The 18,131-nt window shown below is 38.1% G+C and overlaps 1 protein-coding gene across 8 annotated transcripts in view; it reads right to left on the bottom strand.

The window, feature by feature from the left end:
* Positions 1 to 18,131, bottom strand: part of GALK2 (galactokinase 2) — a 178,124-nt gene that overhangs the window by 74,148 nt on the left and 85,845 nt on the right. For all 8 annotated transcript variants that reach the window (XM_015142222.3, XM_028850902.2, XM_001113758.5 and 5 more), the window contains exons 4-5: positions 13,384 to 13,474; positions 9,986 to 10,132 (exon numbers count right to left, since the gene is read on the bottom strand). In XM_015142222.3, coding sequence (XP_014997708.2) covers positions 9,986 to 10,132; positions 13,384 to 13,474 — 238 coding nt within the window. The remainder of the gene's footprint in view (positions 1 to 9,985; positions 10,133 to 13,383; positions 13,475 to 18,131) is intronic.

Genomic DNA, 18,131 nt, shown 5'->3' with positions numbered 1-18,131 from the left:
TGTATCATACTTAGCTTACTGTGGGCTGCAAGTCAAAATCTGGAGGCCTTGAAACACAGTCACTGAATAATAATGATTTAAGGATCACAACAAAAGTTCAAAACACAGCCAGGCATACATATCAGTTTGTAGCAACAGTGGTTTCACTTGAAACCACTTGCAAACAGTGACCCATAATCCTCAAATCTGCTGTTCCCTAATTATTCTTGTTTGCCTTCGTTTATGCTAAAGGTAAACATGTATTTAGCCCAGAAAAGGAAACGGAAAAAAAACCAGAAGTGACCCAAACAATGTCTGCAAAGCAGGGGTTGTAATCTGCAATCAAATAGCTTAGTCACATCACCCAAGTGAATCCAAACTACTCAAAATCATTAAATAAATGATTCAGTCTCCAATCCTACTCCTAAAAAAGAATACAACCAGAGGATCTCCTTTAATTGACAAAACTACGTGAATGGTTTTGTATTGACATTATTAACTAAAAACTTAAAACACATTTAAACACAGGCCACCCAGAGTTAACACTATAGCTTCCTGGTTTTTGTACCAGTGAGCACGTGGCTTCAGTCCATGTTCAACACTTAATTAAGAGATTCTTTTCAAAGATTGTATTCTGGATTTACCATCTTTTCAGAGGCCATACTGCTGCAGTTCATTAGCACTCAACATCTGGCTGGAATGTTTTAAACTACTATTTTCCTTAACCATTATATGGATGAGGTTTCATTATTCTAAGGAAACTGAAACAATGTCCTTGTGTGGACTTCTAAGCATAATAATTAGTGACAGTGCAAATTGGTTTCTGATTTTTCTTATACCATGTAGCAAACTATTAAAACATTCAAATCATAGTTTATATAATTGTGAGATCCTTTTCATTTTATAACATAGACATGTCTTTCTTTTTCAGGCACAAGGTCTTATTCTGAAGGCCAAGAAATGTTTCACTGAAATGCACTATATGTGAAGAAAAATATAGTCTTGTACTTTCTCAAGGAAACAGCACTTATAAACTCAGAAAAGTGAAAATGTGGACATATTTGGCACAGAACTTTGAACATTCCACTTACTCTGTTTATGAACCTTAGAGGGATCCAGTACAGTATGGATTTCAAACTTCAAAAACACTCCCCTGAAAAGAGTATCAACCCATGTCTATATGACTAATTTGCCCCTGAAATGAAATTAAGTAAATCTGTTCAGGGACTTAAGCAACGAGAAAGCATCCCTGTAGTCAAAAAGTTTTTAAACTGAATTTCATGAGGCTGCATAAGAATTTTTAGGCCTTGGCTGACACATATTTATAAGTCTGGCTCAGAGAACTGTTAAAATACACTTATGGGTTCACTCTGCCTGAAATGCCCTTGGGCCCCTCCCAGTGCTTTCTTTCCCAGCCTTTCCTTCCTTTAACATTTTCTTAGAACTCACCAATTACTTGAAATTGTCCCTGTTTAACTTCCCCAAGGAGCCATTATTTCAACCTCTTTATTCATTTACATATAAAATACCTTACACTTTGTATGAGATAGATGGTCAGTTAATAAATCTTCTGTTACTATTCCACTATATGCATTTAAGTTCCATAAGGGCATTGACCATTTGTCTTCCTTCCTTCTTTTCTTTTTTCTCTTCTCTTCTCTTTTCTTCCTTATTGTTTCCCCTCTTGCCACTATCAGGGGTATGGTATAGTACTCCCAGGTAAAAGAACTTAATCCTTGTAAATCACATCTTGCCATCCCCAGCTCACAGCCCTCCAAAGGTTTTCCATTACACTTAGAATGAAAGCCAAAGAAGACGCTACACACCCTTGACCAACTCTCTCAACTCACCTTCCACCTCTTCCCGCTTCTCTCTCACCACACCCCAACCACAGGGACCTCTTATTCCTGAGACACGACAAACTCACTTTCACCTTAGAGCTTTTGCACTTGCTGTTCCCTCTGACACTCTTTCTCAGCTGCTCACTCCCTAAGGTCTCTGTTCAAATTTCCTCTCCTTGGAGAGAACTTCTCCTAACTCCCTAGATACAATGTAAGATTTCCCTTAACTATGGCCTAGCTGATATTATATATTTATTTGTATAGCTCTTCATGATCTATCTCATACCACCACTCCCACCACCAGTATAGAAACTCCATGAAAGCAGGGGTACTTCACTGGTTTTATTCACAGTTGTATTTCCAGTGCCTAGAACAATGCATGGCATATAGTAGGTATTCAACAAACGCCACTGAATCACTGCTTTCAAGTGGTATAATAGGAAGTTTATACTGTCTTCTCTTGAAAGCACTCCTCACAAATCCAGTATTATACATGTTATTCTGGGCTTCCCAATACACGATTCTTGATGCCATCCGAGAGATTCCCCAGCTTCCTCAGTGAACTATAACTCAAAGGAAGGTTTTATGTCCAACTCGTATTCTGGGTAACTCAGAATCATGTAAATTGTGTTTTTGACAAAATGCCAGAGATACCCACGTACAAGAATTCTCCCTTACCCCACTATTCCCAGCTGGACATTTCAGTCTTCATCAACCAAGATAATATGGGTTTTCTTTTCCTTCCTTAGACTTCAGTATGGGGCATGCAGCTCAACCCTATACTTCTCTACTGTACCTCCCAGATTCTCCAAAGTGGATCTTCTGAATATCACTTGAATATTACAACCTCATGAATTCAAAATCTACTCCCAACCCCACACCAGAAGGAGGAATTTGTGGATAGATGCTAGTCTAACATACCTTACTACCCAAGACTAGCTTTTAGAGTTGCAACCTGTTTCCCAAGTAGGCCAGCTATTTCTGTTCTAACATTCCTAAGAGGTACTTGGTCCTTTCTTCTTGGCCTCCAAGGACAATTCCAAGAACAGACAGAAACTGGACAGTAGAGCAACCCAAATCCCATTCTTACAAAATACAGGCATACCTTGTAGAACACCTCAGCAACTAATGTTTTCTTGGTGAAAGACTTCTTGATTTTTGATACCCAAACTTCATAGAATGTTCATATCTCTCAAAACAACACTTTCCAAAAGGTGTTGATGTAGGAAAAAATACATATTTACACCCTAAAACCTAAATACAATATTGTTAACAAAATAGTATGCAGAGTACTGAAATACCAGGTGTCACTACAGACATACAGGTATTACTATATAAAGTAACTGCTTGTTAACAACCATATTAATTGTTTAACATTCAAGAAAATTGGTTTAAGCATTTTTCATGCTACTTCTGTGTGACTTATATAAAGAAAGTTTTACTGTATTTTTGTAACATTGTAGGAAATTAGAGGTTTTGAGTTGAGGAATAATGCATTATACTTTTTCCTATTTAAAAAAAAAAATAGGCCCCTGCTCAATAATTTTGTGCAGAACATCTGATTTGTTGGAATGGACTACAGCCACTAAATGGAAGATGCCTGTATTTTCTTGGATTCTTCCACCCAAAACCCATCAACAGGCCTCACCCTAAACCGTTGATTTGGTCACATTCCGACAGCTCATCTGTTCTCAATCTCTAGCCTTGACTCATTGAATCCCTTCTCATCTCTTCATCTTCCAGGTTCCCCCAGGTGTGCTCATACAGGTCATCTAACTTTGCATCCTATTTGCATTATTATTTTTCATTCTATTCACTTCTTCTCTCTATCCTTTATTTTACTTTCTAAAAGATTAAATACAGGTAAAAGGCTTATAACAACAACAAAAGCAGCCCTAGCACACTCTGTCATCCCTATCCCCAATGCAATGTGTACAGCGGCAAATACTTTTGATTCTTTGCTCTTGCTTTCAATTCCAAATAACAATGGTAAATGTTATTGCCTGTTGTTTCATTTTAAACATTATTTATTGCTTTCCTATTATGGTAAGTGAGGATTTTAGCTCTCTTATGTCCACCTTTCCTTTACCCTCCTCCACTTTTCTCAATAAAGTTATGCCCAAAATTTTGTTTAAATTCATATTTGGTGGGTTAATTACTGAGATTATTGTTCACTTATGAGCCAAATACTGAAAAATGATTGATTTCATTTCTGTTACAAACTTTTTGTTTTTCCTATATTTAATAATTGCCCCATTTCCTCATTTGCTTAGATTTGTTTATCTAGCTGAGCTTTGTTGTATCCTACAACAGCTCTGTGAAATTCTGAATCTGTTTTCCACATGATTGAACATATCAGATTTATCAGCTTTTTTGGCTTTTTTTTTTTTTACTGATAAGATTTATAAGTTCCATTTTTCTCTCTCCTCATTTTAATCTGCACTGCTTTCTAAGCTGCTGGATATTATGGGTGTTATGTTGGAATTTCCCTTATGTTCTATAAATACCCAACTCCTCTCTCCTGTATTGGATTTCTCATTTCCTAGTTCCCATGCGATCTTCTTTCTTGGTTTACTCCCTAGTTTTAGTGGATTACATCCTCTAGACTTTTACACTTTACATGTTGAAAATGTTTTACTATATCCTCACATTTGATTAATTCATTTAAACAGATATCCTAAACTAAAATGTATTAATATTTTAGAGATACTTATCAACTGCCTTTATCTTCCAATACTGTTTTTGAGAAATTCATTTACATTCCTGATCCTTTGATTATGATCTCTTTCCCTTCTTTTCTCTTGCTCTGTCAACTAGCTTTTAGTGTCTTTTCTATAAACACTCAAGTTTCAGAATTTCCAGATGATATTCTTTGGTTTGGCCTTTTACATTTATTACACCAAACACCCAGTGAGCCCTTCCAATCAGAATTCACATTTTCACTTTGGAAAAAATAATCTTCTGGACAGACACAGTGGCTCACATCTATAATCCCAGAGCTTTGAGAGGCCAATGAGGGAGGATCACTGGAGGTCAGGAGTTTGAGACCAGCTTGGGCAACACAGGCCCCATATCTATTTTTTATAATAATAATAATTTTCTAATAACTGCTTTTTCTGTTTTTCCTTGCTAGTTGGATATGGATTTCTGGAATTGATCCATAAATTTTCCTGCTTTTCTCTCTTATTGTCCAGCTCTTTTATTCCCTACTATATCAGAGAGTTCTTCCAGTCTGTTCTCTTTTTTTGAGAAAAGGTCTCACTGTGTTGCCCAGGCTGGTCTTGAACTCCTGGGCTCAAGTAATCCTCCTGCTTCAGCCTCCCAAAGTGCTAAGATTGCAGGCACGAGCCACCATGCCCAGCAATTGCAATCTTTTTGCTAAATTTTGTCTTGCTGTCACATTTTTAATATGCAAAAACTCTATCTTATTGTTTGCTCCTTTTTAAAAAAAGTAACACTCTTACTTTTTAAGGACTTAACATTTTCTTTTATCTCTCTGAGGACATCATGTCTTTGAAGCATTCTTCTGCTCTCAGCATTGTCTCTGTTTCCTCTGGGTTCCTGTTTTCTGTTTTTTTGTTTGTTTGGTTCATTTTGGAGGTTTTCTTCCAAAATCTTACTATCCGTTGATGCCCTATCATATTTAAGAGTGAGTCACTAAAAAGCTTATTAGAAGCTTTATAAATGGGCTTCTAACAGGGTCATAGAGGAGCTGGAGAAGGGGGTCACCAAATGTCCGTATCTGTATGAACCATCTCTGGGATGGTTCAATTTCCTTTGAGAAGGATCCTCCAACATTCCTGCTGGAGTGCAGGGTGGTGAGGTTGCCAGTGTGCCAGTAATGACCAGAAGAATGAAGCTAAGGATTTCACTGTTCAGATGCAGAAGTCCTCTAATCTCCCGGTTTTCAAGTCTTTCTCATCCTGCCTTTCTCAGTGCTCAGTGCCCCCAAGTACAAATGATCTCTGGTGGTTTCTCTAGAGACTCCTGCAACAGTAGGGGGAAATGGTCCCAAGTGAAGAGAGGCCTTTTAGGGTCTAAATAGTCCTCATAAAGGCTTTCAGATAAATCCTCACCCATCATATTACCCTGCTTTCTTCCTAAGGCTTGCCAGAGAGCTGTGGGATGAGTCAGCTGCCTTTCCATCTACAACTCCCTCCACAGGCACTTGGCTCTGACCTTTCTCCATTCTGCTAAGTCATGTACCATTCCTCTATCCACTTTCCATCTCTGTATTTTGTGGTTTATGGTTATTTATGTCTCCTTGGTTTACCGAAGATAAAGCTTGTGCTTCCTTTTCTTATTTTCCCTGTTGTTTGGAAATTATTTTTGAGAAAAGAAGATTAATAAGATTAATTTAGGGATACAGAAAAAGACTAGATAAGTCTTATCCTGACATCTTGAAATCAGAAGTCTCTGGATTTTCTTTTTTCATAGATCTTTTACCACATCATACTCTCTTGTACTAGCAACATTCTGATTCATAATTTCTGGCTTCCAGATTCTCTGGGTGATTAGTCATACTGTTCTCTGGTTTCAGATATGCAACATTTAGTGTATTAATGAATTAACAAGTTCTACATCTACTTATCATATCCCATCTGCAGTAATTGTTGTCTGCAACTGAATGGGGTTTACTGAGTATAAAATAATAGGAAAGGCTTTAGTCACCAATCTGTTGTGGGACTTAGTGTCCTTGTCAAATAGGCTGGTTATTTTCGGTTGTCCCTCTGTCCCTCTATTCTCACACTTCCCCTACCCCAAGAGGCTGACCTCTATAGAGAATTCCCCTCAACTATTCCCACTCATTGCCATTTTCATCTGTGTCATTCTTTCTCTGTCTTGCTGCATTTCTGGCAACATTACTCTATATCCGCAGCTCCTAAAATATAACGGCTTCCAGCTTCACAAGAGAACCCTTCCTAATTAGTTCCCTTGACCTTACCCACACCTCTGTAAAAGTCTCTTTATTAAACTCTCTTCAGTTATACCTAACATGTCATTTGTTTCCTATGGTAACACTAATACATCAGTAAAAGGAGCATTTTGAACTAGCTCATCTCTAAGGTCCCTTGAGTTCTTAGATTCTATGATTTTTACAAGAGTAAAATCACATGGCATTTAAATTAAAGACTCTGAACAAATTACAGACTTCCTTTCATTCAAGATTCTGTCTCACTCCAGAAAAAAATAATTCTCCAAATAATTATGCTCAGTCCTTAGAAAATATAAATATTGTTAGTATAACTTAGACTAGCTGAGAAAGCCAGAATATACATATTGTTCCCTTTTTGCTTAGGCACTGCAGTAAGATAGCTCTGATAAAAAATGTATTTGCTATTTCTGACTTTGAAAACAGACAATCAGAATTAATTCCAAGGGTTCAAGTGTTTCTCTTTATCTTCTTTCCTTCCTGTTTCTTAGATATGTATATTATCAAAACACCAGAAAAATAGAAAAACTAAGTTTCACCAATCCTCCCATTAAAAGTGAAATGAATTCCTTGACTTCACACCCTCCTCCAAATACCAAATTATTTTTTTCCATGCATCGCCAGACTTTTTGTATCCACTGAACTTCACCACTTTCTTACCCCTTATAGACCCTTCAACCCATTTCCATCTAAAACTGCTCTTGCCAAAGTTTTGTACAACTTCTTTGTTGTGATAGTCAACGGATACTTCTCAGAACTTGTGGTAACCTCTCAGAAGCATATGACAACACTACCACTCATTTCATGAAACATTATCTTCTTTGTCTTTGCTGTTGCCTCACCTTTCTGGTTTCTCTCATACTTACTGGACTACTCCTCAATCCCTTCAGTGGACATCTCTTACTCTGCCCATTCCTCAAATGTTCATCTTTCTTGGGGCTCTGTTCTAGTTTTCCTTATCTTTCCGCCTATATTCCACCACCAGGTATCTTGATCTACTCCTATGGCTTCAAAAACGATGATAAACTAATGATTCTCAAATGCACCATCTCAAGTCCAGATCTCCTCCTGACCTTCATATTTTTTTCATAACTAAATACTAAATAACTCCATCAGTATGCCCAACGATTCCTCACACTCAACATTTCGGCTTCCGCTCAAACCTATTTTTCCCCCATATCTCTTATTCCAATGAATCATACCAAGCCAGACACCAATATAATCTTTGAGTCTTTGCTGTTCCCCATTCCCATGCCCAATCAATGATCAAGTCCTACTGATTCTGAGATCTTGAATCCATCTAATTCTAACCATTCTCATTGCTACTTCTCTAGACCAAATCATCTCCCTACTGCTAAAACCCTGAAATGCAGACTTTGTAATATAGCCAGGGAGATCTTTCTAAAATACAGATATGAACACCTTACCCTCTTCCTAAAATCCTGCAATGGTTTCCCACTGCTATGAAGATGATGCCTAAACTCCTTAACAAAGTTTACAAGGCCCAGCATCTGATCTCCTGCTCTGTTATCCAAATTGCTGTATGCTTCAGCCATACTGAGACATTTTTTAGTTACTCCAAAAAGCCATGATTGCTTTTACTCTGGACATTTCCACATGATGTTCTCTCCACCCAATACATGCTTATCTGATGTCATCAGTGTTATGCCATCAATATCCACAATTCATTGAATCGTTGGTGGCTCCATTTAGATGTCCTATGCTCTCTAAATCTGGGTTATATCTGCTCCCATAGAAAACTACTTATCCACTTACTATATTCTATTGCAGTTGCCTATTTACTTGTCTCTTTTCCCTTTTAGATTATAAGCACAATGAAAGTTGAGACTATACCTATTATATCTCCAATGGCTTGAACATTATCTGGCACAAAATAGCCACTAAATAAATAATGGTTGAATGATGAACAAACAAATGAGTAAATAAACAAATCAGATTAAAAGTTGTACCAGGGGAAACACATTTTACATATGGACTTCCTGTCCCTTGCTTCTTCTCTTCTCAAAAAATAATAATAATATGTAAGCCCCCTTTCCCTCCCAACCAGCCATTGCTTACTAAGGGCTAATTAATGTATACTTACACAGGACAGCTAAAAAGAAGGATTCTGTCTGAAACTTTGCTTTCTCCTTCATTTCTGCCTTTCCTCCTATATATAAAATTTTCAAACTGAAAGTTAAAACATGCTTAAAAGAGACTAAGCATGTGGCTGCCTTTCTCTTGATCTGCCCAAACCATCTGTAAACCTGGTAGTGTATGTACATGGGGTAAAAAGAACCTATGATAACATTTTATTTGAACCAGAATGCTAAAGCATTAATTAAAGCTAAGCACACCTGCTCTAAACTGCAGAGTCAGAGATTTATGTGAACTTATAAACTTGAGGCTTTCTGACCTCTTGTACAATTTATATTTCCTTTAAATAAGCATTTCCTCTTTGTAATACAATATTTTAAAGTTTATTTCTGTGACTAATCTGCTAGCATATTCAGTTCCTTTATTACCTAGTCTTTACCTTTGTAACCCACTACTTGTCAAATTTTTAATTTAAGGTTTTGGGTGAAAATAAGCAGTCTCAACCATGAGGGGAAGAATTTCTTGCCCTAAATTTAACTTGTTAATGAGGTGATCTAAAACGATATCCATACATTCAAATTCCATATTTAATACAAAATATTTTAATCTTTTTATTTTTTTTGAGACAGAGTCTCGCTCTGTTGCCCAGGCTGGAGTGCAGTGGCGCGATCTCGGCTCACTGCAAGCTCTGCTCCCGGGTTCACGCCATTCTCCTGCCTCAGCCTCCCGAGTAGCTGGGACTACAGGCGCCTGCCACCACGCTTGGCTAATTTTTTTGTATATTTAGGAGAGACGGGGGTTTCACCGTGTTAGCCAGGATGGTCTCGATCTCCTGACCTCGTGATCCGCCCGCCTCAGACTCCCAAAGTGCTGGGATTACAGGCATGAGCCACCGCGCCAGGCCAATACAAAGTATTTTTATACAGTTATTCACAGATCTATTCATGCACTGTTTGGAGGGTATAAGCTACTTTATAGTGATTTATCACTTGTTAAGTTACAATGCTCACCCACATGTGCAGTCCTTTTAAAGAAGACAGTTTTTCAGTCAAAGAAGGCATTCTGATCTGAGATTTGGACGCTAATGATTTTAGAAGGAGAGGGTTCTACGAGGTTTCCTATCAAACATAGTTACCTTGGATAGATTCCTTCCTAGCACTGTGAGCGTCACCAAGCCAGCACAACAGACCAAAGCACTGGAGCTGGAGAGGCCAGAACTTGGTGGGATATTTCCATCTACCAGGCAGTTCATTCCAGTCAGGTTACTAAGACCAAAGTGTTCCTAAGAATATAAGGAAAAACAGCAACAGTAATTCAGTATTGAATTCAACGAGTAGTGAAAGCTTCCTTCATTCCCCAGAGAACAAAAGTCTATCAATAGACTTATAATAGTTATAGAAACTACTTGCGCAATTCAGTCGTGACATTTTATTTAACAACTCTTGGCCACAGGGTAATTCCTTTAAATGCCTTTAATTTTCTTGCCTTGAATGTTCTTTTTCTTGAATATTAATTGATTTGAATATGGAAAAAATATAAAATTGCTTTGAATATTCTTTTTCTTGAGTATTAATTGATTTGAACAAATAAGGAAAAAATATAAAACAATTATAATTCAACTTGCCAAGTAGCAAGACAAGAAATATACAATTATCTATGAGGTAATTTAAATCTCCGTGCAGCACATCTCCAGCATTCTGTTATTAAAAAAGTCCAAGCCCCAAGCAGTGACTTGTTTCTAAAGAGTGCCTTACTTTAGAAGATTCTCTGAAAAAAAAAGAGTTCCAAACTTTCTCAGTTCTGTTTTACTTATGAAAAAACCTAGGCACCAAGAGATGAAGAAATTTTCCCAAGATGACCCACAGGGAGATGAGAGTAGGGCCCAGGTCTCTGATTCCTGTTTGAAAACTTCTCCATTGCAGTTAGAAACCTAAGCCAGCAAACTGTCATTGTGATTTAATATGCCAGCTAGATGAGAAAATCCAGATTTTTACTACAGTTTATAGATACAGTTTAGCCATATGGTAGCTTTAAAGACAGTGAAATTAGAATTCAGCCACAAATGAGAATACAGACCCTAAACAAGTCAAGGAAACTCTATTTCTACAAATAGGAAAGCCCAAAGAAATAATCAGATTCTGATTTAAATATGGAAAGCTCTAGCATACTTACACGAATTTCTAACACTAGGATACTTTGGAATGATATAGTATCATAACCTTTGTGGTTTAAGTTTACAAATAAATTCAAGTCTATCTCCTTCTCAAGAAAAAGTACCATAGTCTTTGCAAATTACTCAAATGACTAAAGATTAACATATGAAATACTATTACTTAATTAAGCATTTCATCTACATATTATACAAGGGAGAATTTCAATAAACTAGCTAGAATAACTAAAATAACAACAAAATTCTGCAAATAAAATTTTTCCTTAATGTTTCATCTGTCTGTCCTAGCTAGCAAAACTCTCATACCACACTAAGAAGAAATTTAGCTGAGTATACTTCTCTTTGTGATTTCAAGTCATCTAAAAATTTCCCTCCAGAAATACAAATTATAAACTGAAACTGTACTGTTGCCAATGCCCTTTCATACAGAATATCAGTTTGTTTAAAAAAAAAAAAAAACTTGAAGAATACAATATATTTAACTATAAACTGATCAAACATGGGTGTCTTGCGTGGGAATCATACTTAAGAACTTATCAGCCAGGTGTGGTGGCTCATGCCTGTAATCCCAGCACTTTGGGAGGCCAAGGTGGGTGGGTCATGAAATCAGGAGTTCAAGACCAGCCTGGCCAATATGGTGAAAACCCGTCTCTACTAAAAATATAAAAATCAGCTGGGCGCGGTGGCAGGCGCCTGTAATCCCAGCTACTCGGGAGGCTGAGGCAGAAGAATTGCTTGAACCCAGGGGGCAGAGGTTGCAGTGAGCTGAGATCATGCCACTGCACTCCAGCCTGGGCCACGGAGCAAGACTCTATCTCAAAAAAAAAAAAAAAAAAAAAAAAAAAAAAGCACTTATCATGCAATGTTTAAATGAAAACGTGTAACAAATTCAAAATGCAAATGGGTATATGCCACATTCTGTAATAGCTCTATCCCAAAAGGATAACATGTTCAATTTAATATAAACGAATTATCCTCTGAAACTTTCTAGTATTTGAATCTGAAAGTTTCTGAACAGGCTAGCATTTAAATTATCTTTCTGCCAAAAGCTTATTGGATAAGTTTGCTTTTGCACATAAGTTGTCAAACCAAACAGGAAGGCTTTAAAACCTGAAATGCTCAAAAATAACACAAAGCAACATGCATTATTTAGGCCACTTTACCCATATGCTGCAAAAAGGCATGTTGTTACAAGGAAGATTAAAATTGCATTTGCCAGGCAAATGCTTCCAAATACTGTAATTCCTACTAATGTATATAAGCCAGATGATCTGAAGATTTAAAACCTGCCAATAACTTTTCCTGTAAGTTATTACCATGTGTCTGAGAGGAAGGAAAACACAAAAGAAAGAAAGAAATGAATTCATTAACTTTAAGAACAAAAACCACCACTGCTACAGTATAGAACTACACGTTAGAAATAAATTTGATGTATTTCTGTAATGGACGTGCCACTAAGTCCTAGCTGCTCATTACAAAGTTTCAAATAGGACTGCCAGGCAGTAAGGAACACAAGCTCTCTAAAACACCGGTCAGTTTGTTTGTTTACTTTTAGCTCACAAAGGCAAAATTTACTGCTTATTGTCCTACCTGTGATTCTATACAAGTCACTATATCTAAAATAATTATTGCAATATAAAAGTGGCTCTAAAAACAGCAAATATCAATTTTCTTTTGGTCCTTGATACTTTTTCAACTATGAGAGAGAGTGAAAACATTTTATTTTCTTGTTCTTGTTCTAATGTAACATTAGACATTTTCAAAGTAATTATTCAATGTTTCTAGGAAAATACTTACACTAATACATTTCATTACATCTTTTTTTAATCCCATCTGAAGTAGCAATAACAATACTAGCTACCATTTATTAAATGGCTACTATCAAGCCTTATGTAATTCTTTTAACAACTCTTCATCAGTTTAGCAATGACATCATTTTACAGATAAATCTGAGACTTAAGAGGTTAAATTACCACAGCTGGGAAGAGCCCAGATTCAAACCTGGGCTGACTCTAAATCCTATTACAGTATACCCCTATATATCCCAAGTATACATGTAAATAATAGTACTAAAACATATCCTCAAAGGTATGTTTAAACAAAGATTTTAAAACCAGACAGATGTTTGTCAAATGCACCTATTTATGAAAAGCCAGCTATATGAAAACCACTACTGCCCCCTGTGAACACTACCCCAAAAACAGTCATATCTTCCCCACTCTCTGAAACACAAACTAGCAAAATAGAACAGAAGCATCGGTTAGTACTGTAAGGAGATGAAAAAGATGTAGTAAATAAAATAAATCTGACAGAATACACATGATAATCTCAACTGGTAGTAAGTGTCTTATAAACCAATTTACCTGAATTCCTTTAAGTCCACATAAGAAATAGTTGTGCCACAAAGGCTTGGTTTTATCAATCTGAATGTTATTAGCACTAGTACTGAAGTCCCTGCGAAGACAAAAGACACCATTAATTTAAAATCTGTAGGCCTTGAGCTGCAAAATCAATGGCTGACTGCTGCCATCTTGTGCCAACATAGTGATACTGACTCTCCTTTCCCATTTATGTTCAAACTGTGTCTACAGCAAAACATCTCCAGCTGCTAAGAGTTAAGAGAGGAAGTTGTAGTGGCCTTAATGACTAAACTACCTCCAACTGACCCTTTTTATTTCCTGAAACAGAGAGGAAACAATATATTTTAGAGTAATCTACAACTATTTTCTCTTTCATGTTGGTCCTTGTTAAACTGGTGTAAACCACATGAATGCTTATCCTCTGGGCCTGCTGTTTGGCACACCCTCAAACTGAAACAGGAGTACTCAAAGCCATCCCTGCCACCCATCCAATTTTACCATCTGTACAATTTAAGAAAACAAACAAACAAACAAAATAATGATTCTGATGCGTAATCAATTTAACAAAATAAGATTCCATGAGTCTATACTAATGTAAGTTAACAAATAAATAAAAAGCTAAATGAAGAGGAAGGAAAAACTCTTTATTATGGTAAAATGCCAACTAATAGATATAGAAGAAATGATGTGACTAGAAAAGTCACTACACAGTAAACTTTATGATAATTTGTTTCAAGAAACAATTATCAATGGATGCTAAACTTAAGAGAGCAAAAACGTGATGAGAAGTAAGATATTTACAGTATTTCCCCACCAGACACTTATGAACTACAATGGAAAAACATAGTATCTGTGCTGGGTGTTAGCGGCTCACACCTCTAATCTCAGCACTTTAGGAGGTTGAGGCAGGGGAATCATGAGGTCAGGAGTTTGAGATAAGCCTGGCCAATATGGTGGAATCTCATCTCTACTAAAAATAGAAAAATTAGCCAGGTGTGGTGGCACGTGCCTATAGTCCCAGTTACTCCAGAGGCTGAGGCAGAATAATCACTTGAACCTGGGAGGTGAAGGTTGCAGTGAGCTGAGATCATGCCACTGCACTCCAGCCTGGGTGACAGAGCGAGATTCCATCTCAAAAAAAAAAAAAAGTATCTGATATGGTTTGGCTGTGTCCCCACTCAAGTTGCATCTTGAATTGTAGCTCCCATAATTTTCACATGTTGTGGGAGGGATTCAATGGAAGGTAACTGAATCATGGGCGTGGGTCTTTCTTGTGCTTTTGTCATGATAGTGAATAAGTCTCATGAAATCTGATGGTTTTACAAACAGGAGTTCCCCTGCACATGCTCGCTTTGCCTGCTGCCATGTAAGATATGACTTTGCTCTTCATTTGCCTTCTGCCATGATTGTGAGGCTTCCCCTGCCATATTGAACTGCGAGTCAATTAAACCTCTTTCCTTTATAAATTACCCAGTCTTGGGTTTGTCTTTATTAACAGCATGAAAATGAACTAATATAGTATCTTTATGGTAGAAAGATCTGGCAGATGGCACCTTAATCAAATGATCAAAATTAACACCACCAGTAAAGGGATGTTTTGTGCCTCCTTGATACAATGTACTAAGCATACATCCATGGAATGTGGGATTTCCTTATGCTAGTCTTGTGACTTCTTTGTAAGTCAAAAAAATACTTAAAAATGAAAAATAGATAAATAAATAGGCTCCTAAAATCAGTCAAAGAACAATGTATGTGAAATGGGAGAATCAATTAAAGAGGAGGAAATGAGGTAAAATTCCCCATATTGACTGAGTGCTCTAATATAATTAACTAAATATCTACTATATGCCAGTCATTGTAATAGAAGCCTTCCATGGATTATTTTAACTTAACAACATGGATACATTATCTCTTTCAAAATATATTAAATGACTAACCACTTAAGCATACAAAGCATGCATGGGAATATAAAGGTAAAAGGCAGAAGGCTTGCCTTTTAAAAGTTCATAATCTAGCCAAGATGATATGAACATAAATAACTACCAGACAGTAATGGCATGGGATAATAATACGGGGTGGGATATGTGGCTGAGAGAGTATTATTTCTAAAAGTCTGCATTTGATAGAGAGAGGATGTCTTCCTGGAGGCTCAGAGAGGATTAGTTGCTTTCCAAAAACGCAGTCTGACATCAGCTCATCACAATTTTCCTCTACTGTCACTCACAGAAGTTAAAATATGTTGCTCACAGTCAATAAGAGGTCACAGAATTTGAAAGCAGATAAAGTTATGTTAGCGTATCTGACAGGTTCTGCTCCTAGTTAAGAGGACATCTTGAAAGTCACTAAGAAAACCAGAAAGAGATTCTGATGGTGAAATATGAACAGAACGGGTAGGCAGACATGAGGAGAAAAAGAGGAAAGTTCAAATAGTAGGAAGCTACATGAGCCACATTTCAGAAAGAACTATGATATAATTTGGATTTGCATCCCTGCCCAAATCTCATGCCAAGTTGTAATCCCCAGTGTTGGAGGTGGGACCTGGTGGGAGGTGATTGGATCATGCGAGTGGATTTCCCCCTTTAGTATTGTTTTCATGATAGAGCTCTCACTAGATCTGGTTGTTTAAAAAGTGTGTGGCACTTCCCACCTCTCTCTCTTCCGCCTGACTCTGGCCATGTAGACATGCCTACTTTCCTTTTGCCTTCCACCATGCTTGTAAGTTTCCTGAGGCCTCCCTAGCCATGCTTCCTGTACAGCCTGTAGAACTGTGAGCCAATTAAACCTCTTTTCTTTATAAATTACCCAGTCTCAGGTATTTCTTTATAGCAGTGCAAGAATGAACTAATATGGAAAATTGGTAACAAGGAAAGGGGCATTGGTATAAAGATACCTGAAACTTTGAATTTGGGTGTGGAACTGGGTAACAGGTAGAGGTTGGACCAATTTGGAAGGCTCAGAAAAAGACAGGAAGATGAGGAAAATTTGTAACTTCCTAGAGACTTGTTGAATGGTTGTTTCCAAAATGCTGATAGTGATATGGACAATGAAGTCCCAGCTAAGGAGGTCTCAGATGAAAATGAGGAACTTCTTGGGAACTAATGTAAAGGTCATTTTGTTATGCATTAGCAAAGAGCCTGGAGGCATTGTGCCCCTGCTCTAGGGATATGTAGAACTTTGAACTGGAGAGTGATGATTTAGGATATCTGGCAGAATAAATTTCTAAGCAGCAAAGCATTCAAGATATAGCCTGCTGCTTCTAACAACCTATGTTCATACGCATGAGCAAAGAAATTACCTGAAACTGAAACTTATATTTAAAAGGGAAGCAAAGTGTATGAGTTTGAAAAATTTGAAGCCTGGCCATGTGGTAGAAAAGAAAAGGCCTTTTTGGAGGAGTTCAAGCCAGCTACAGAAATTTGCATAAGTAAAGAACAGCCAAATGCTAATAGCCAAGACAAAGGGGAAAAGACCTCCAAGGCATTTCAGAAACCTTTGCAGCAGCTCCTTCCATCACAGGCATGGACGTCTAAGAAGGAAGAATGGTTTCATGAACAGGGACCAGGGTCCCACTGCCCTGCACAGCCTCAAGACACTGCTCCCCACATCCTGGCCTCTCCGCCTCCAGGGGTGGCTAAAAGGACTCCAGATACAGCTCAGGCTGCTGCTTCAGGGGGTGCAAGCCATAAAACTTGGTGCTTCCACGAGGTGTTAAGCCTGCCAATGTTCAGAGTGCAAGAGTCAAGACTTGGGGAGCCTCTGCCTAGATTTCAGAGGATGTGTAGAAGAGCCTAAATGTCCAGGCAGAAGCCTGCTGCAGGAGCAGAGCCCTCATGGAGACTCTCTATCTCTACTAGGGCAGCGTGGAAGGGAAATCTGGGGTTGGATCCCCCACACAGAGTCCCCACTGGGGCACTACCCAGGGGAGCTGTGAGAAGAGGGCCATCATCTTTGAGACTGCAGAATGGTAGATCAACCCAGCAGCTTGCACCATGCACATGTAAAAGCCACACGTGCTTGAACACCAGCCCATGAAAGCAGCCTCAGGGGCTTTACTTTGCAAAGCCTCAGGGGTGGAGCTTCCAAAGGCCTTAGGAGCCCACCCCTTGCCCCAGTGTGCCCTGGAAGTGAGACGTGGGGTCAAAGGAGATTATTTGGAGCTTTAAGATGTAATGACTCCCTTGCTGGGTTTCGAACTTACATGCGGCCTGTAGCCCCTTTCTTTTGGCTAATTTCTCCCTTTTGGAAAAGAAGTATTTACCCAGTGCTTGTACCCTCATTGTATGTTGGAAGTAATAACTAACCCATTTGTTATTTTACAGGCTTATAGGCAGAAGGGACTTGCCTTTTCTCAGATAAGACTTTGGACTGTGAACTTGTGAGTTAATGCTGGAATGAGTTAAGACTCTGAGGACTGTTGAGAAGGCATGACTGAATTTTGGAATGTGAGGACACAAGACTTGGGAGGGGCTAGGGACAGAATAATATGGTTTGGATTTGTGTCCCTGCCTGAATCTCATGTCAAATTATAATCCCCAGTTTTGGAAGTGGGGCCTGGTAGAAAGTGATTGGATCACAGAGGTGGATTTCCCCCTTTGGTACTCTTCTCATGATACAGTTCTCACTTGACTTGGTTGTGTAAAAAGTGTGTAGCTGCCCCCAGCCCTCTTCCTTCTGCTCCACTCATGTAAGACATGCCTGCTTCTTTGCTTTCCACCATGTTTGTAAGTTGCCTGAGGCCTCCTCAGCCGTGC

The sequence above is a fragment of the Macaca mulatta genome, chromosome 7 (genome assembly GCF_049350105.2).
Source record: "Macaca mulatta isolate MMU2019108-1 chromosome 7, T2T-MMU8v2.0, whole genome shotgun sequence".
Lineage (NCBI taxonomy): Eukaryota > Metazoa > Chordata > Mammalia > Primates > Cercopithecidae > Macaca > Macaca mulatta.
This window is presented reverse-complemented; position numbering and strand designations above follow the sequence as displayed.